The 21,536-nt window shown below is 35.9% G+C and overlaps 1 protein-coding gene across 1 annotated transcript in view; it reads right to left on the reverse strand.

Annotated features, from left to right (window-relative positions):
* Positions 1-21,536, reverse strand: part of LOC5571808 — a 191,995-nt gene that overhangs the window by 5,571 nt on the left and 164,888 nt on the right. The window contains exons 3-4 of the mRNA XM_021841423.1: positions 6,383-7,192; positions 4,985-5,531 (exon numbers count right to left, since the gene is read on the reverse strand). Of these exons, the coding sequence (XP_021697115.1) occupies positions 4,985-5,531; positions 6,383-7,192 (1,357 nt within the window). The remainder of the gene's footprint in view (positions 1-4,984; positions 5,532-6,382; positions 7,193-21,536) is intronic.

The raw sequence follows: 21,536 nt of genomic DNA on the forward strand, positions 1-21,536 counted from the left end.
TTGATCAATTTGTTATAAGATTCATGTGTTTAAAGTAAGAGATGTTCAAAATAATATGCCACGTGCATTTGACTCAACACAACTAATTTTTTTTTGGATAGCCTGATGAAAAAAAAAAAAAAAAACGAGCCCATGATAAGCAGTTTCATTGGAAGCGGTATCTTTGGAGTATAGTTATTTGGTTTAAGGACATTTGGCCGAATGAACATTCGGCTTAGTTTTGCCTTCTTAGAATAGGCTGTTCTTTATATTTATACCCTCCCAATATGTAGTGGCACTTAGCTGATAATATTTCAATTTGAATTTTATCTTCTTTTCATAATAGTTTGTTCTTTCACATTGTTTCGCATTTGTACACAAAGATGCCTTATTTGGCCAAACGCCCTCATATTATATATTCACTAGATTAAACGTAATTTCATTACACTTAGTGACAGTAGCTACAGTGAGCATATTTATCCTTAGAATCTATTATATCTTGCACTTCGTAATTTAACCTCGAGTCTTCCTTCTAGATATTTTGAAAAGACAACATGCTTCTTTATTGATTTACTGACAATCAATATAAGTTTTCCAGATAAAAATCTTTTTTTGTTTTGGATGGAAACCAAACGTATTGATTCCGAAACGTTCCTAAATGGGTCATCTAGTCAAATACAGAGAGCACGTTAGTAATGAAAACTAAAAATGCTAATTATCACTAATTAGAAATTAAAAACTCTATTTGAAAAAAATATCAATTAAGAGTAGATCGAAAGCATTGAAAATTTTGGATCTAAATAATAAACTCTGAAGTTTTCGTTCTTACAATGACGTTTGAAGTAATAGCATATAATTACCAAAAAAAAATTTGATTAAAGTTTCAGTAGTACAGTTATTTTTTAATGATATATTCATCTATAAAGAACAGCATTTTAATGAAAGAAGGGCAAATTTATGATGTAATGATGCAGCTGCAAGCAGTACAATTCATGTATAGTAAAGCTTCAAAGAACTGCCTACGATGATAAGAAGGCGAGACTAGCTTTAAAATTATCAACTTTTTTGATGCCAACGATTATCAGACCAGTGATATAAGAAATAATAACCTATGTTCTAAAGAAGGGATATTTATAAAATTCAAATCAAACAAGCCTGTTTTATGTTATAACTGTAGTTAGAAAAACAAAGAAATTAATCATCTATTTATGTAAAAAAAACAGAAACTACTAACGCGGTAGTAATGATCGAATGATAGACTGAACCCGGTCTGTCAGATGTGTCTCAAATCAACTTAATGACTCATTTATTATATCTAAGTTTCCATGCAGTCTTCATTGCATCTCATTGCACTTTGAATCCTGCAAGCTGTTTTCAACCAGTTCAACTTTATTTCATTATTCTTCCGTTGCCAGTTCAACCAGATTCAGTGTCATTCAGATGAATTAAACATCAGATTTGTTCATCTCTTGAATATTCTTTCTAGCCCTACCTGCTACATTTGATGCATTTATTACGACTCTTAACATAATAAAATGTTAATACCGGGCTTCATTTTTTAATATATTTTTTAAAGCCAGTGCTAGTAAAAACTGTCATCGATTTCCAATCTATATATCATATTTTTTCGATTCAAATCATTCATAAGAGAATCATTCGTTTGAAACGATTATCAAACTTGCTGAATATTCTATTACACCGATAATTAAAAAATGAATGAAAAATATCTTTAGAGAAAGAGAAGAAATAGTTCATTCGGGGAAATGGTTTTCGGGGAAATGTCAGACAATCATAACCAAAATCTTACAAACAAGAAAGCTTTCCATATCCCGGAATTGTTGCTACGTATCGAACACACTTGTGAAATTTGCCAACGACAAACAACTAAAACGATTGAATATAAGACGCTATTGCCAAAGTAATGCCATCTTCAGCATTTGGGTGATCGTGGTGTCTTTAATAACGACGGTTCTGTGTTGAAAGCCCTGGAGGTCCTTCCGGTTCCAGCAAGAAACCCTAAGCTGACAGTTTTCATTCAGATACTTAAGAGGGGTTCAGGTGTCCTATGATAACGGTTAATGAAACTATTGAAATAATTAAAATCGTGTTTGTTAATTGCTTGAATTATTGTTGAAGTTCAAATAGAAAGAAATATTTGGTAGCCTAAATTTACAATCTTTCGGTGAAAAGTTACCGATCATTTCGGTAGATTTGTCAACTGTGCTCCAACTTGCATGTTACATAACGTTCGGTAAGCATTTCGTTGACCGAAGTGATTTCGGAAAAAAGATTTACCTGATTCGGTAATTTTCTTTGAGCGAAGAGTGGCGGTGGGATTTGAACCCAGGTCCATTCGAATCTTCAGCTTTGTCTTGTTGAACAGCTGCGCGTTTACCGCTACAGTTAGGTATCTGGGAACATCACTTTGCTCTAAATGCACCGTACTCTGTATGAATTCATCTGAGCCAATTGCCACGACCTTGAACGACAGAGTCGTTACCGTTTTGTCTCAATCTACAAACTTGACTTACATTCCAAGCACTGAGCATTTAATAATGATTTTTCAAGTAAATCACTAAAATTTCTTCGCATGATGATCATTTGTTTCACACTACACGTCCACCATTTTAAAAAATTCAGGAAATTTTGAATTTTAATTTCGTATTTGAGCGGTTCCACGGCGTTTCGCAAACCCGATTATTTTTGTATTTTTTTAATCGCCTGAAAATTTGCATACAGATTCTTTATGATCAAAAATGCCATTATGCACTTTCAGACCGCCATTTTGAACCTCGCCTTATTTTTGAGAAGGGCGTATCGGAAAATGCATGGCAAATCTTTAAAAAACTGTAACTCGAAAACGGTTTGTCCGATCGATTTGAGATCTTCTACAAAGTTGTAGGTATTGCTTAGGACTATATGGTGAAAAATATGCACGGTAAAAAAAGATACAGGTTTTTTTTTTATTTCAAAAACAAAGTTTTAAAATCGATTTTCTCCAGAAACGCAGTTTCGATTTTTTTTATTTTTGGATATGTTTTAGGGAACAACTTATGTGATTTATTGCACAATGTTTTTTAAAAAAATACAGATTTTGAAAAAAAATCTAAATAGAGGAAAACAATAATTTTTTATGTGATTTGTTGAAAGTACAGAAAAATTGCAATCGAAAAGTACTTAAGTAAATTTTTTCTAGGTTGCATCAATTTCGAGATATACTCATATTTATATAAAATTTTCAAATAAAAAAAGAAAAATATGCCCTTATCAAGCATATTTCGTATTTCTCCATTCCAGAAAAAAAAATATTTTGATTGAGCGAATCGTAGCTAAATCGTTTATCGTTTGATCAAAACATTTATGCATAAGTATTGAAAAAAGAGTGCACAATAAAAAATATAAACGATATTTTCAAATGGAAATTTGAAGCTAATAGTTCTTAAAAATCGCAACATTGATGTTTTTAATTTTTGGATTTTTGGATTTTTTTACGTTATTGTTCTCCTCTATTTCGATTTTTTTTACAAAATCTGTATATTTTTAAAAAAATCATAACTTTTTTGTCCATAATTCTTCCATTTTGAAACATTGTGCAATAAATCACATAAGTTGTCCCCTAAAACATATCCAAAAATAAAAAAAAAATCGAAACTGCGTTTCTGGAGAAAGTTGATTTTAAAGGTTCACTTTATTCAACAAACTTTGGATGGTTCGCCACTGTAAGTGTCGGCATAAGAATAAGAGTGTTCTATGATGTCCCAACCAATCGAGTTTTTTGTTTCTTTTCAAATGAGTAAAATATAATAACACATGCTTTCGTCCTGACAGCTGTAGGAATGTTACATTTAGGTATTTGTTCAACAAACTTTGAATGGTTCGTCACCTCAAGTGGCATAATTTTCCTCTACATAGAAATTGTTCATATCAAATGAAAATATTATATTTACGTATAAGCATGTATATATCTCACAAATCATTGTTTATCATGGTCTAATCGTTTATCAAAGTGAATCCTATGACCCAACGATCTTCTCCATTAACAAACATCCCTCCCAGTAACCTTTGTGGAGATGCAGAGGCAAACACGGTCTCCAAAAAGCAAAGGTTACACACTAACATTCCTTCCCCCAATCCCACCTGACTGCAAGGACGTGGCCGGCGCTGTTATTGACCCTGTATAAATAGAGGCACTGAATTATGCACACTGAAGAAGATTATGGCCAATCCCAGCCGAACTTCTAGTTGATTCTTTGTGCATTTTCACTGACTTCGGTCAATCACGGAATAGCAACCATTGATATGTGTAGTCTAATATGTGCTAAGCTAAGCTAAGCTAAAAAAAAACCTGTAACTTTTTTTACCGTGCATATTTTTCTCCATATAGTCCTAAGCAATACCTACACTTTGTAGAAGATCTCAAATCGATTTGACAAACCGTTTTCGAGTTACAGTTTTTTAAAGATTTGCTATGCATTTTCAGATACGCCCTTCTCAAAAATAATACGAGGTTCAAAATGGCGGTCTGAAGGTGCAAAATGGCATTTTTGGTCGTAAAGAATCTGTTCAGGCGATTCAAAAAATACAAAAATTAAATTAAAAAAAAATTCGTCATGTTCGGTGGAATTGCTTATTTGCCACTGTTCGAAATCACCGTCCTTTCTAGAAAATTTATTGGAATATTTCATTGAAATGTTTCAACGAAATCTCCATACAAAACGCGAGTGTTCGGAATATGAGTCTTTTGGGAATTCGATGCAAAATGGTAGCTTAGATCAGTTTTTTGAGTTTGTTTTTATACCATATAAAGTAGTCCATTCTATGCAAGTGCACTACGATGAATATTGAAGAAACGCTTTATCACATGTGGTTTTCAATACCAAACAGAACCACTATCATAAACATAGCACGTACAGTCGCCCCAAATGGTTGAATCACCAACAATTATTGAATCGGATGACTTCAAAATGAAAATTTGTACACTAAAATAATAAAAAATCATACTCACTTTCGAGGAAGAACACGGCCGCACAGATTCCAACCATGAAAACGATGCTCATCGTCACGATCAGTATGGTGATCTGGTGTCCACGGGAGCAGATTCCGCCCTTGGGCAGCCGCTGGGGGCCACCCACTCCGTTGACCATGGTGAAATGCGTGGAACTGGCCATCGATACCGAATCGGGATCTTTGGTTTTCGCTGATCGATGGAACGATGGCAGCGAGTGGCGATGCGCTTGCTTCTGCTCATCCGATGCTGACTGGTGCTGCTGCTGCTGCGGAGAATCGGAATCGATTTCTTCGATGGAGATAATAGTCGCCGCGGATGCTGCCGTGGTCTCGTCCGCTCGGGCGCCGTACTTCATGGTGATATTGTTGTTGTACTTGCTGCCCACGGCGTCCATGATGGCTGCCGCCGGTACGATTCCCACCGTCGACGACAGGTACTCCTCCATGGCCTTGCTGGTGCCGTAACTGGACTCCTGCTTCTTGTGGATTTTGGCAAAGTTTTCCAAGTTCGCTACCGTCAACAGTAGCGAGCCGGATGAAGCGCTCTGAAATAGTCACAAAAAACACATTCTCAGCCGATGTCGGCACTTGAACTGGTTGGTAGAGTGAAGGAATGGGCTAATACAAGAGGGCACTATCGACGATCAGCAGTGTCCGTTGGCGTCGTCGTTATACTTGGATGCGCAACCAGAGGGATACGCTTGACTTACTCTTAAAGTGTGCTAGTTTAGAGAATAATTCGGGTTAGTTAGAAACAAAAATACACTTTCATCGAAAAGAAGCTTAACCCGTAAATAATCAGAACACGTTTTATTTCTTATACTACATTTCATAAATGGCTTTCAATGAGCACAGATAAGCAATATATAACTATTTAAAATAATCCATTCAAGCTATGTCCTCAAAGTTTTCCTAAACAAACCTGTTCTAGGCCAACCAAACTACTCTGTAAATACGATCTTCAAGATTAATATATTCTACCGTTCTACCGTCTACCACCTCCAGTTTTGCATGAATATTACGGTTTCTTGAAAGCTCATCAAGCACCTTACTGACACATACAATTTTTGACAATCCGAAACATTTTGGGTGATATTCACATAATCTTTCTTTATAAAAGTATCAAAAACAAACATTGAAGAAAGTTTTGAAATGAACCATTGGGCGCAGTTTGGCCAGTTATGCGAAAAGAATCAGTAAACCTCTTGATTGAAAGAAAACTAACCTCAAAAGGTTGAAGCCACCAAGTTATGAAACTTTTATCGAAATGACATAGTCCTGGGTATTTACGGGTTAAGACGTTCAGAGCGATTCAACCGATTTAGCCCTTAGCCTTTCCAAACTCAAATCAATCGTACCCCATACCAAACAGGTTCTGGAAAATGCATCAACTTACATGAGAACTATGACTACTATCGGTCGATCCCTGCGACGACCTTGATCCACGTTTTGGTGTTTTCGCACTGGTTCCCTTCAGTCTGCTGCCGACGCCGACGCCGCTGCCTCCGTTCTCAGTCGGTGACGTTCGTTCGTGGGTGTCCAAACTTTTGCTACCACTGTAGCCGCCAACAAGTCGTCCCCCACCACCAACGATAAATTGACTACCGTTCTGTTGCCGACGTGGACTAGAACGTCTATTTCTGCCTACTGCTCCCCCTTTGGTGCCCTCAGCAACCCCGCCTCTGCCAACGGCCGCCGACGAGCTGTACTCATCGAACCGTTGCTTCAAGTCATCCATTTTCAGCGCACTCAACTGGGCGATATGGTGCAAGCTGTGGCGTCGTCTATCGCCACTCCTGCGGTCCGATGGATCTACTGGGTAGTGCGAAGTTGCGAATACGAATCCACCTCCATATCCTGCTCCACCACGTGGAAATACTGACTGACTCTGCTGCTCTTGGTGCAGATACGGATCGTACTCGTTATGATGCATAAAACTACGGTTGGCATAGGCGGCTCTTTCCAACATTTTGTGACGATAGTTGCGGTCCGCTTGCCCTTTGGTGGCACTGGATCTCTTATTGCTACTGTAGGGATTTGGTTGGTAATGCGACTGCTGGTATTGTTGAGCGGCGCCGTCGAAATAGTTGTACGCTGGGATGTGCTGGAAGCTGGAACTTGGCGAGCTAGATCTGCTACTGCTACCACCGCTACCAGCTAGGAAGTCCAGCGTTCTGCGCGAGGGCGTCTCCCATTCGTCAGCCATCTGGAGGAGGAAAGAAATACGTAAAGAAGGATATTAGTTTGAAATTACTTCACATGAGTACCGTTTTGTCTCAAATTCCGAACAGACTCATATTCCGAACACTCGGTTTTTGTATGGCGATTTGGTTGAAATGTTTCGTTGAAATATGTCACCAAATATCAAGGAAACGGTAGTCAATTGCAATTCAATTTTAACGTCTCCAATATCATTTATACCGCGGGAGTAGTGATGATTCTCAAGTTTGAGACTAGTAGAACAAGCTCAGATACATTTATTTACGAAATTATTCATTTGAATACGATTTATTCGTGCTGTTCGGAATTTGAATCAAGGTGTTCGGAATATGAGACAGAATGAGCACAGTGTTCGGCATTTGAATCAAAATGTTGTTTCATACTTTAACGTAAAAACAATACTAAAACTAATTAAATTAACATTATTATCGGTACACCCAACAGCTAACAGTTAGACTTTGCGAAGAAATGGAAACTTACACAAATATCAGCCAATTTATGTCAATCAGATGCATTTGAAGTCACTGTTGGCCTTAAGTGTTCGGAATATGAGTCAAAACGGTAAGTAAGACATTGAAATATTTTTCATTTTCCCATGGTATTAGTTATATCTTCAGTTTTTGTTTTCTGTTCTATGAAGAACGTTCTAAGAGAACGTCGTTTAAAGTTTTATAATAAAACTAGTAGTGCCGGCAAACTTCGTCTTGCCATCAAGTAGGCTGTTGATAGCCGTTATGAATCGTCCCATACACAATGACAGTTCCGTTCACTCTCGTTTTTCCGACATTCCCGGTGAATATCCTGGAACTTTTATACACACAAACACGTCGGGACCCTTGACGAATAAAATGGAGAAATAATCATCCAAACTCGTTTACCCGTTCGTAAGCCATTTTGTGACATACAAACACCATTCCATTTTATTTATATAGAAATATTTTTTTAATAATTGGGTTAAGGTTGAAATTATAATCTTTGTTGAGAATGTCAGAGCATCTTTCGTAGGAATCTATTGAATCATGGTAAAAATCATCTCCAAATTAAGGGATAATTATCACATAATCTTGGGCTGATTTTTTACATAATTCTTGATAAAATTTGTACAGAATTCTGGACATAATTCTCATGAAGTACTGTACAGCATGTCTATAAATTCCAGAAATGAGTTTTTGAATGACACATGGACCAAATCCAGAAGAATGTAATATACAATTCGCACAGAATTATGCGTAAGATTCTTGTGAAATATTTTACAGCATTTTCAAGAAATTCGGCACGTTATTCTCATAGAACTCAGAGTAGGATTGTCACATGTCCCTAGGCAAGATTTTCCAACAATTCTAGATAGCATTCTGATGGACTCTATGTAAATTTTTGACACATTTTTAGTAGCTATACCCTTGTTTTAGCTACAGAGGTGTGTGCAAATATTTATAGTAGGCACCCAAATATTTTCCTATACTACTCTCCAGTTGTTGCAAGGATGTGGTCAGAAAAACTCTTGACTGCTGAAAAAGCATCAATCTGGTCTAGATTCTTAGAGATAATTTTCAAATGTCTGTATTAGATAAATGCGACGGGAAGAAGGAAACCACTCATTGTCTTTTCTTTATTCGCTCTTAGAATTCCTCTATAAACGTTTTTCAAAATCTTTAGAATGGGATTTGACGAAGTCATTCGTCAAAACCCATTCTAAAGATTTTGTCCAAACTGTCACCTAGAGTTATGAACAATCAATTATTGATGATTTTACAAAAAGCAGGTGAAATCAACTCACCTGTAAAAAATCTGAACTGCTACGGCAAATGAAATGTAATATGTTGTTAACAAAATGTTAATTAAATCTTAAATTTGTTTTACCAAATTAGGATGATAATGTTGTCTAATAACACAGAACACCTAGATATAAGAAATGAATGTAATGTTTGGAATGATACTAATAAAGATGATTTTATTAGACTTGATTTTTCTGTCGATTACCATCCTATACCGTCAATTTATGATACCTTTTAAACTATGTGACAATTATTTACACAGCTTGACTGCTTTATAAGACTTATCCTATACGTTAAACAATTTTTTCTTAGTGTTACGTCTTTTAGTCTGTGCATAAGCTATTCTGACAGATTTACGAAATATAACGCAAATGTCTCATATAGACTTCAAACACGAATCTGACTAGGTTTTTAAATTACAGTGGAAATCTATCAGTTGGGTTCTATAATTATTCCGAAAGATTTTCGAGCGAAACTTGAAGCCATGAGGATGAATTTCTGAAGTCTAGTTTAAGAACAATTTTGAGAATATGGTTGAGTAATTTGGAGGAAGTAAAAAATCGGAAGCATTAACCCTAAATCCTGAAAATAATGCTTGAAAACGGTGAATAAAACTGAGAAAGCTTCTGGTACTTGTCCGTAATCATTTTGGAAGTAATCCGAAACAGTTATGGAAAAGTTCTGAAATAAAAAGGCTGGAAGGAATTGTAAGAATAAAAGGCGATGTTATCTTTTCAAAGTTTTATTCCAGAATGGTCTTATTTGTCAATGTCCAAGTCAATTCCTACTCATCTCTAGAACTATACACCAAAGCCTACTACAGGAATTAATAGAATTATGGAAGAATTTCACGAGCAAAATAGTAAAAAATTCCAGAATGATTTCGAAAGAACTTCGGAAAGATTTTGTGTGCATCCAATTTAAAAGACATCATATGACACATTAGGGGCGGTCCATTAATTACGTAAGACAATTTTGTTGGTTTTTCGACCCCCCCTCCCCCCATGGTAAGATTTTAAGTATGAAAATTACAAATAATTTGTATGGCGCGTAAGAAATCTCAAACCCCCCCTCCCCCCATAATCCCTTACGTAATTAATGGACCGCCCCTTAATTTTAGCTTAGCTTAGCCTAGACTGACTACACATATCAATGGTTGCTATTCCGCGATTGACCGAAGTCAGTGAATATGCACAAAGAATCAACTAGAAGTTCGGCTGGGATTGGCCATAATCTTCTTCAGTGTGCATAATTCAGTGCCTCTATTTATACATGGTCAATAACGGCGCTGGCCACGTCCTTGCAGTCAGGTGGGATTGAGGGGAGGAATTTTAGTGTGTAACCTTTGCTATTTGGAGACCGTGTTTGCCTCTGCATCTCCACAAAGGTTACTGGGAGGGATGGTTGTTAATGGGGAGGATCGTTGGGTCACAGGATTCACTTTGATAAGCGATTAGACCATGATAAACGATTATTTGTGAGATAACATACTTAGGAATATAATATTTTCAATTGACATGAAAGTTTTTCAAATATGAGAAAATAATGTCGTTACTTGAAGTGACGAACCATTCAAAGTTTGTTGAACAAATAGCTAAAAGCAACATTCCTACAGCTGTTAGGATATTTTACTCAAATTGAAAAAAAAATCGATTGGCTGGACCATCACATAATATTCTTATGCCGACACTTACAGCGGCGAACCATTCAAAGTCTTTTGAATAGAATGAACGTTTTGCAAGTCTACACTTCTAGCACTGACAAACAGACTGAACCATTCAAAGCTTTTTTATTTATAAAAATAAAGGTAAGGGATTTTAAATAAAAATATAGAACAAAAAAGTTATGAAAAAGAGTTTATGCCGACATTCTTGATTTAATCTCTTGAAGAATTCCGGGTGAAATTTCAGAAGGAACTCTTGATGGAATCCCTGGAGGATCAAAACGCATTTTGACTTTCCACTCCTGATGAAATCTCCAGAAGCCCTAAAGGTACTCCCGATAGAATCACTACATGAGCACCTGATGAAATCCCTGGGGGAACTCCTGAAGGAATCCTTGGAACAATTTGTAAAGATATTCTTGAAGGAACTCTGGATGGAATCATTGGAGGAATTTCTGTTGAAATCCCGAGAAGAACTCCCTAGACCAACGACGGACAGAGTCCATGGAGGAATTCCAGGTGGAATCTCTGAAATATCTCCTGATAGAATCCCAGGAGAAACTTCAGATGAAATCTCTAGTTGAGTTCCAGGTGCAATCCCTGAAAGAACACCTCATCGAAAATCTGGAGGAATTCCAGATGAAATCCCTGAAGAATTCCTGATGGAATCCCTAGACGAACATCTGATGAAACCCCAGAAGAATTCTTGATGGAATTCCTAGAGGAACATCCGATGGAATCCGCAGAGGAACTTCCGATGGAATCCCTAGAGCTTATCCTGATAAAAACCCTGAAGGAACAGCTGAATGAAACCTTCGTGAAATTTATGATTGAATCTTTAGAAGTTCTCCTGATGGAATGCCCGGATGAAATCGTGTTTAATTCCCTAGAATAACTCCTGATTCTAGAAGCCTTTCTTAGTTGAGTGATCAGAATCCGCGGCTACAAAGCAAAACCTTGCTGAAATTTCCGGTCGGTCCAGGATCTTTTCGTAATGGAAATTTCCTTGATTTCCCTGGGCATAGAGTATCATCGTACCTACCCCACGATATATGAATGCGAAAATGGCAACTTTGGCAAAGAAAGCTCTCAGTTAAAAACTGTGGAAATGCCCATTGAACTCTAAGCTGAGAAGCAGGCTCTGTCCCAGTGAGGAAGTAACGCCAAGAAGAAGAAGAACTCCTGATTCACAGAGGAATCACTGATGGAATCCCTATAGGAACCCCTTAAAGAATTCCATGAGGAATTCTAGGTGAACTTTCGGAAGGAATTTATAAAGGAATTCTTGCAGGAATTTCTTGTTAAATCACTGGACAAAATGTTGATTACATTTCTGGAAGATGGAATCATGAAGCAGTTTTTTAATAATTCCTAAAGATATTACAAGAGGATTACCTGGAGAAATTTCTGGTAAAATTCCTGATGGAATCCCTGTAGTACAAATCTAGGTACAATCCATGGATGGATTTTTTGAATCACAGGTGAAACTGCTGAGGGATTCACTGAATATATTTCTGGAGAAATAGGTTGAGGAATAATCAAAGAATCCTTGGTGAATTTGCTAAAGAAAACGGTTAGAGATAGTTGGAAACGATAGTGAAATATATAGAAACAACTCAAGAGCGTGCATTTGATAGATTACTATGGCACCGACGCTGCGTAAACTCACGCATTTTGACTTCCCACCCATCTGCATCGACAGTTCATGGGACGTCGAAGCTTCAATTTGACATGATGATATCGGTGTTCGTGCAACATCCCTACAGACGGTACGATCGGTTCGTCGAACATTTGGCTCCGCCCACCGGTGGTTTGAGCAAAATCAAACTCGTTTGATTTTGGCCGACCGATTCGTCAACCGTCAAATTGGTTTCACAAACTGTCAAATTGGTTCGTCAAACAGCATCACACACGGCCAAACATAGCACCAACATGAGCAGCAACCTGGGGGGCGGAGTCAATGTTGGTCAAACCGTCTGAGCGTCTGTGGAGTGCATTACGCAGACATTTTTTTTTATTGACAGAATCGATAATATTCATGTTTCGAAAAAATGTATATTTAGTTTTGTTTTTTTGTTTAATACATACGACATTCTGTCTTACAGTGGAGTAATTTGATCCGATAATGGTCAAAATTAATTAAGTGTTACTAGGAAGCATTTTGAGGATGTCGTGCTTAGAAAAGTGTAGATTGCGCTCAGGGTCACCAGAAAAATCTGACCTTTATTTGGTTTATTTGGTTGTAGAAATATGTGCATTGTCAATAAGGGTCATAACATAAAAAAATGTAATAAAAACTTTTTAGTTAAAAAAAATATGTAGAGAAGGTATCGACCGTGATTGTTTTTATATTATTTGTTATGGCTATATCGGTCATGCGACTCAAAGGAAAAGGGAGTCTATAGAAGATTTTTTTAAATGATGAAATGAATAGGTCGGGATAGGCGTCGCAAGGGAGCGACAAGATTAAAATTAATTAAGCTGAGCATCAAAAAAAAAATGTCACAGTTTTTAAGATTAACCTAACTTTTCTGGCACAGGTCAGTATATATTCTTTACTTGTTTTTTTTTTTGGCATTTTTGCAACAAAATGGATCCGTTTTTGGCAACATTTTTCAATTCTATCAACATTAGTAAATTTTTGTAAACATCATCGTGTTTTATTTATTTATTTATTTTTTTTTCTTTAAAAAATACACTGATACGTTAATGCTTCCACTGGGCATTTATGCCCTTTGAAGGAAGCACCACACTAGACAACGGACTAGCATACAACGCCCAGTGGCACAGTCGGAAAACAGTCCTCACGAAAAGTTTACCGGCCTGAGGCGGGAATCGAACCCACACTCCCTAGCACGATGCGGCTAAATGCCTGATGACACTAACCGCACGGCTACGAAGCCAACAATTTGAACAGCAGGTCAGCTTCACGTTAATCGCATAACAGGGCTCCATCTCAGTCGATATTTCATCAAATCCCACCAATCAGTCGGGATCCCATATGCGATTATTTACTTCGGGATGGTCTTGTGTTCGCAAAGTTTCATGATGTCCTTAATCTCTATAAGTATCTCAACTATAGTTCCAACATGTTTTCTCAGGCATTCATACTGTGTAACCAGCCCACTTGAGTCTGTCGGCAATTGATCTTCTTCTTCTTTCTGCGTTACGTCCCAACTGGGACAGAGCCTGCTTCTCAGCTTAGTGTTCTTATGAGCACTTCCACAGTTATTAACTGAGAGCTTACTATGCCAATGACCATTTTTACATGCGTATATCGTGTGGCAGATACGATGATACTTCATGCCCTGGGAAGTCGAGAAAATTTCCAACCCGAAAAGATCCTCGACCGGTGGGATTCGAACCCACGACCCTCAGCATGGTCTTGCTGAATAGCTGCGCGTTTACCGCTACGGCTATCTGGGCCCCAATTGGGTCGCAATTGATACACTTAATAAAAATCATTCCTTCAGATTTGGAACAACCCGTTTGAACAAAGCACAAGCACTAACACAATAGCTTAGAATGAATGAATGCAATATATTTATGTATTCTTACACAGTTTTGAGGAAATGTACATACTAATAGAATAGAGTTTTTAAACATTGATTGAAGACTTTGCAGCAATAAAAGTGGAACGTCTGTCACAATTAAAGTTACAGGTATATGGATTCATACCATAATTCTATGCTACAGAAATCTGCTTCGAAGTGAATCTTTCCGAAGTTTGGCCGCCATACACACTTAGAAAATTTCACCGACTCCGGTAATTTTTTTACCGAAATATAAACCGCTGAGCGCTCAGTAATCCTTTCGGTAAAGTTAAGAATCACCGAACAATCAGTAATTTAAACCAAAACACAGCTGTCAAAATATTACAAACTGTTCGTTAATGGTTACCGAGCAAATCGTAAGATTTTTACCGAACGCATTGTTTTTATCAGCAGACAGCCAATATTCCATTCCGGATGATTGAAAAACATAAAAATAATGAAATTTATTTTAATAATCGATAAATTTATTTCGGATTCTGTTCTCTATACAAAAAAATATTGAACTGTATATAGACATTTGGAATGCACTTCCACAGCTACAGTGTTCTGAAGCACAATAAAGATCAAGGAATCACTTAATTTACCCGAACATCCTTATACGTGACGTTGTAATTCGTAATTGTAACGAAAACATTTTGCATTTAAAATAAGCTCTTCAATAAGAATCCACTGGTCATACCTACGGATAAGTACCAGACGCACATCTTGCTGCAACAGTTTTTCGAAAACAGTATCCACGTTCGAAAACATAGAATTAAAAAAAAACATTGGAGACGATCCAAAGCGTCGATTTGCACTTCAAAACAAATATGGCGGCATGTCTGCTGATCTCAAAAATCCCAAATTACCATTTGTTCGGTAAACCATTGTGACACTATGTACCGAAGTACGGTTAAATGTTACAGTCTACGGTTAATCTATACTATGTACTGGTTTTTCGGTAAATGAAACGACGATGTCAGTAAAAGAAGATGAATATATTTTCTATCTCCTTATTATTTCAAGTTTTTTCGGTAATTTTAGTTTGCAATACCGAAATTTCAGTAAACTATTTATTTACAGTTCGTTTTCGGTAATATTATTTACCGAACAACGAAAACAAATCTTAGTGTGTATGGTTACGTAGGGATAATAACACCGATTATGTTTGGGGAACTTGTTCATGGACCGCTCAGTGTACATTATATTTCGGAATTCGCTCATCAGGTGGCGCTGCAGCATGATCAAATGTACCTTACACCTGCTCATCCAACCCCCTAAAAAAGTCGGAAGTTCATCTTTGACAATGCGTAACTCTCTTGTTTTCGAAGCCATTTGAAAAATTCTTCCAGCAATGGAGCAGAGCACCATTCACGATCAACGCCCTCTTTATTTAGCTTTAAATAAATGCGAATACTCAAAATAATTTAGCAATAGACACTTCCCTGCATTTTGGAAAATACATTCAGCAATGAAATAAAATTTAAAGCGATGACATATAGTTTTTTATATAAAAGTTATTATAGAAGTGCAGTGAAAATGTTTTAGCAGAAATAGAGTTTTCTGATTACACATTTCTTTGACTAGAAAAATAATAATAAATACCCTTTATTTAAACTGTTTGCTTATAAACAAAATTCAAAGTGATGGCATGTAGTTTCTTCGACATCTATTTGACTGCAGTAGTCCAGTGAACATTTTTTGGGTAGAAATATAAATTATTGATTACACTCAAAATTTGTTCTACTCAAAAACTACAAGATACTTTAGGGTTCTGAGGTCAATCAAAATTTATAGTGATGATATCTAGCTTTTTCGGTATAAATTTGCTAGTACAAGTGCAGTGAACATATTTGAACAGACATAGAAATGATGGATTACACTTTTTTTTACCGAAAACCTACGAGTAACCCTAGTTTTTCAACCTCTCTACCTTTATGTGAATATATAAAGCATTGGAACTTCAGTGAGCATGTTTGGCAAAAAATAGTAAATTTTGAAAACACTCTAAAATAGAAATAGTAAAATTTGAAAACACACTACTAAAAGAGCAATGAAAAAACTTCTTTTGAATACTGTTTGCTCATAAATCGAGTTGCAAAGCAATGACATGTAGTTTTTAGTAATAATTTGATTGTACAAGAACAGTGATTATATGTAAGAAGAAAGATAAATTTTTGATTACACTCAAAATTTCTTTCGCCTGAAAATCTACAAGAAACCATTGTTTTGAACTTTTGGACTATAAATCGAAATTCAAAGCGATGACATTCCTTTTTTGTGCATTGATTTGGCTTATAAAAGTCCGGTGACCATGGTTAGTTCAAAATGAAAACGTCAGTTACACTCCAAATTTCTTTTGCTAAAAAATTGAGCAAACCGTTATTGTTCTAAATTATTTTCTAGTTAATCAAAATTTGAAGCGACGACATTAATTTTTTTGTATAAGTTTCGTTCTAGAAGTCAAGAATCGCATAAATAGACGCTCGATATTTATTATACTTTAAAACTACTTAAAATCTTGTTTGTTTCAAATTGTTTGCCAATAAGTCAAAATTCATGGTAATAACAGGTTTTTTTTCGACAAAAAATTCATTGCAGAAGTCTGTTCAACGCGTCAGAGCAGATATAAAACTTTTTTTTGGCCATTTTTAGCTCTACTAAGAACTCAAAGCTTTAGTTCTTTATTCTGTAAATATGTTTGAGCAAAAAAATAAATTTTAGAAAATTTATTATACAGGTCGGACTCGATTATCCGGAGACTCGATTCTCCGGGAACTCGATTATCCGGGATTCGATTATCCGGAATTTTAGACTCGATTATCCGGAATTTGTTTTTTGATGTTCTTGTTTTAAAATTTTTATGCATAAATCTGAGATAATTTGGTATTGCATGTTTTTGTTATTCTAATAAAAAAATGAGTATTATAAAAACTTTATTTTTCTTCCCAGATTTTCACTGCTGTCAAAAAAGTTACATGTCTTTGTTTAATTAATTGGATGACATCAACAAACAAAACAGGTCAATGACATATAACTCAAAACAGTTACAAACAAAAACACAATCCACGATAAAAATACAAATACAATGTAATTGATCGTCAAAAACAAAAGGAAAACAGCTTCAAACTTTCTACGGATCGTTTGTCGGGAAACGTGGAAGTTGAAACAGTGGTTTATAACTTAAATTAAAAAAAGGGTTTTCGTAGTGAGAAAACATGGTGTCATCGCATTAAGTTTTGATTTATTGGCAAATATTTTAAAATTTGGGGTTTTCGTAGTTTTTAAAATTGAAATCAATTTAAAGTGTAAAAAAATATATATTTCTGCACAAACACATTCAATATACTCCAGCAGTCAGGTTTCAGTTGAGAAAACCACCAGTCATTGCTTTGAAATTTTGCTTCATAGGCAGGCAGTGTAAAAAACATAAATTTTCTGTAGTTTTTTAATCTGTAAACAAAAAAATTTATATCTGCCCAAACATGTTTGCTGGGATCTACAATCAAATTCATGTAAAAAAAACAATTCGAATTTTAATTTATAGGACAGATTTCAAAATAGTATTCAAGGCATCTCGATTAAAACAAATTTTTAGTGTATTTAAAAGTTTACATTTCTACCCAAACATGTAAATTTGGTTTCTACAATTTATTTTTAGCAAGAGTCTTATAATTTATTTAACAACAACCGAAAAGCTAAACATTACATATACTTTGCAATTGGATTAAATGGACAAATTGATGTGAAGTTTTGCGAAAAAGTTACACGTCTACTCAGTGAGAATCGAACTCACGACTCCCTGATCTCTAGGTAGGGCGCGTTACTCCCACGCCATGAGAGGACTCATGAACGCAGAAGTTAACCTGAATTCGATTTCAGCTCAATAATCACGTGGTCCTTTTTCGCAAAGTGCACCTCTTTCGGAAGAATTAGATGCCCATCCAAACACAACGCTTTCTATATATATCCAATGCTTAGCCGGAGAGCGCATTTTTTTTAGGTAATGAAATAGCACGTAGCCAGCAACTGCGCTGGCTGAGGTTTCTATTGTGTGGGCTTCCAATGGGTCGCGACGTTCTCAAACGACCGGTTACGGAACATGAGTCCGTTGCTCGATAAATACTTGTTTTTAATTATGAATCGGGGTTTACGGCTAACCAGCCGAGTGGATAGCCGTAAACTGGTTAGCCGTAAACCACGATTCATAATTAAAAACAAGTTTTATAATTTATTACCTTACATTGTTTAGCTTGTGCAACAAATCCGTACCAGATAAAACTAGGAAGTACCTTATGTGTTTAAAAAAATGCTATGGATATATTATTTATTTACATTTTTTTAAGTGGATATTGACCTTGATCATGTCTGATACCATAGCTGCAAAAAAAAATATGAAAATCGCTTAGAAAACGACGAAGATATGCTTTGTCAAAATAGGACTTTTGAATTTTTCTACGGAATTCTACGGAACTATCAGATATCAACGACACACTTTCAAGAAATTATTTGGATCCTCACCATAGACTTTTATTTTACTGAAACTGTTTATTTTATAGGAATGTAACTGTTGATAACAATTTCAAGACTTAAGCACAATTGTGGAATATTTTGGGCGTTAACGCGGTCTTCTCATCATTATCAACTATCAAACCATACATTTTCAATACTGCCCATTACAAAGTGAATCACGCAAGTGCCCAAGTAGTTCTTTAGTCTATTATTGCATAACCCAATAAAACCATCAGGTCCTCAACATTCATCACACATTCTTTATATTCTGAACCTCTCTGATAAATACATCTCATCATCAAAATGATGCAATCACATTCTTCCTCCATGCAACCGTATTCGCAAAATCGCTACGTTCGTTTTCGCACGTAATCAACGCTCTTCAAAAGATCACTGCCCGACAGAGGGACACTCAACAAAGGACACCGTGTTACCACTTGCAGTGGATCAGAAGCCGATGCAAATATATCTATAGAGCAGTATGCAGTATAGTTGTAAACCAGATATCGTACAAATAACACACCCTCCCTGGCAATTGGAGCGCCCGCCAGTCGGATCGGGACGAATGTGAGCCAGATTGGCGAGCGGAAAATAAATAAAGCAATTCAAACTGGATGCAATCGAGCCCAACAGACCACACAGTAGTCCCGACCAGTGGATTAGAACAGAGTTGTAACAGGTTTTGTTACCTAGTTAGCGCGTTTTTTTTCTAACAAAATATGTAATTAAATTGGTTGGTTAGTAGTTAAAATAACAAGAAATATAACACAATTTCCTCTACACTAAACAGAATTGAAATATGATATTTTATAATAATGTAACTCATTGTGTTTCAAATCGAACAAAAATATAACACATTTTGTTATTTTCTATAACTGAATTATAACGAAATTTGTTATAAGTAATCGCTCTAAAAAAATATAACACATTTTGTTATAATTATGTTATAATTTGAAACAAATTTGAAACATACTTTGTTATTATAACTGATTTTGTTTTAATTATGTTATAATTTCCTCCATCAATTTAAAGTGCTTCTAACAAAAATGAAACAAAATTTGTTATTTGAAACAAATCTTGACATAATCTACTATTTTGTTGTAATCTACTGGTCGGGGTCTGATTGACCAGATTGCAATTTTTTTTGTGAAAAGAATCACATATATTTCTATACAGATTGCGTCCAGATCGAGTGGTATCCTGATTGGGTTAGTTCTGGTCGTCTGACATTGGCTGACTCACTCGGTTATGCAATCGAGAGGTTCGTTCATGTAACAATCAGGGCACTGATTTTGATTGAAATATTTACACGGTATTAGCTGGATAACTCTACAACTTGCTTCACCGTGCCTTTCGGTTGTGTATGTGTTGGAGGAAATGATTAATAACGACCAGTTGCTCCACCCTCACCTTCTAGACGGTCATTCTCTTTTTACTTGATTAAGACATATGTGAAAGGTAGGTATCAGCTGTGCTTCGATTGAGTAATTGCTCAAATGAACAGGTTATCTGTTCGGGTTGAAGTTTCTACTCCTGAACAATGTAGACCTATTCATATTTAAAAAATCAATGGCCGGAAATCTACCGGCCAATCAGTATTTTGATATTTTATACTTATAACAATGTCTGAACAAACATTTAGCTTATTTCATAATAATTAGGATATCCTTGAAGTTCGTTTTAATACTATTTAAAGGATTGAAAATCATAAATAATAAATCCATTTCCAAATATCATTATTTCAAAGATAATTATTCCCTTTTACAGTTTGTCAAACACACTTTTAAGCTTCAGGTATGTTTTAATATTTCTCAAATGTATGTTTATCAATGGAAACACTTCTTAAAAATAAATTTTTTAGAGTGCCTCAATAAAAAAACGTCGACCAAACCATGTTAAACTTGCTCAAATTGTAAAAGTGTATTTTTTTTGAATGCACAGATGTGCAGAAATTTATCTCAATCTCGAGAAGGATTCTTCATGTAATTTGTAAACGAAATCCAGGAGATTGAAAAAAAAATTCATGTAAGTATTCGAAGAAAAATGAAAAAAAATAGGCGACGGCGGCACTCTGGTATAGGTATACTAAACAACGACCATATTAGAATAATTTGCGACAAGATATAGTAAAACTCGAACAGGAGAAAAAATATATAAAAACAGCTTGCAAAACTTTGCATTCATCTATAAAGGTGATTCTATTTCAATATGTCACGGCTATCAGTAGTCGAAAAGAGGCTTCGAATCTAAGGTAAATGCACCAATGTAAATCTATTAAGGAAATTTGCTTTTACAAAAATCCTTTCTGCCGTCTTGAAAGAGCGAAATGACCAATGGAAAGTGATAGAATGCCCTACTTCAAAACTATTCTAAATGGTACAGTTATAGGTACAATCACCCTAGATAAGCTGGGTGAAAAAAAAACATGAGCGCCACAATCCACTGACTAATGCGATGCCACGATGCTCGTGCCACATCAATCCGCAGCACCTCACCTGTATCCAGAGTATAGTGAATGAACGACCTTCGTCCAACACCCGAAGCACGACTGGCTACAGACCGATGACTCCTCCCGTCTACGTCAACAGCAGGGTGCTGCTTATTTTTAAATAATTTCAAACCAAAAAAATCGTTCGCTCTGCTGGTTTTAAATAAAGAGAAACCTCAAAGTTTGAGCATGAAGTATTATGATTTGGAGGTAGTTCAAGCGATTTGAAAATAAATTTTTAAGTTGGCAAAATAACTTTATACAGGGGCATGGTATTTGTGTGTCACGAATTGGAATGAAAACGGGTAAACGGATTGAAAAAAAAAAAAGAGACACCGTGTCGTGTTAATGCTTCCAGC

Source organism: Aedes aegypti, chromosome 2 (genome assembly GCF_002204515.2).
Source record: "Aedes aegypti strain LVP_AGWG chromosome 2, AaegL5.0 Primary Assembly, whole genome shotgun sequence".
NCBI lineage: Eukaryota > Metazoa > Arthropoda > Insecta > Diptera > Culicidae > Aedes > Aedes aegypti.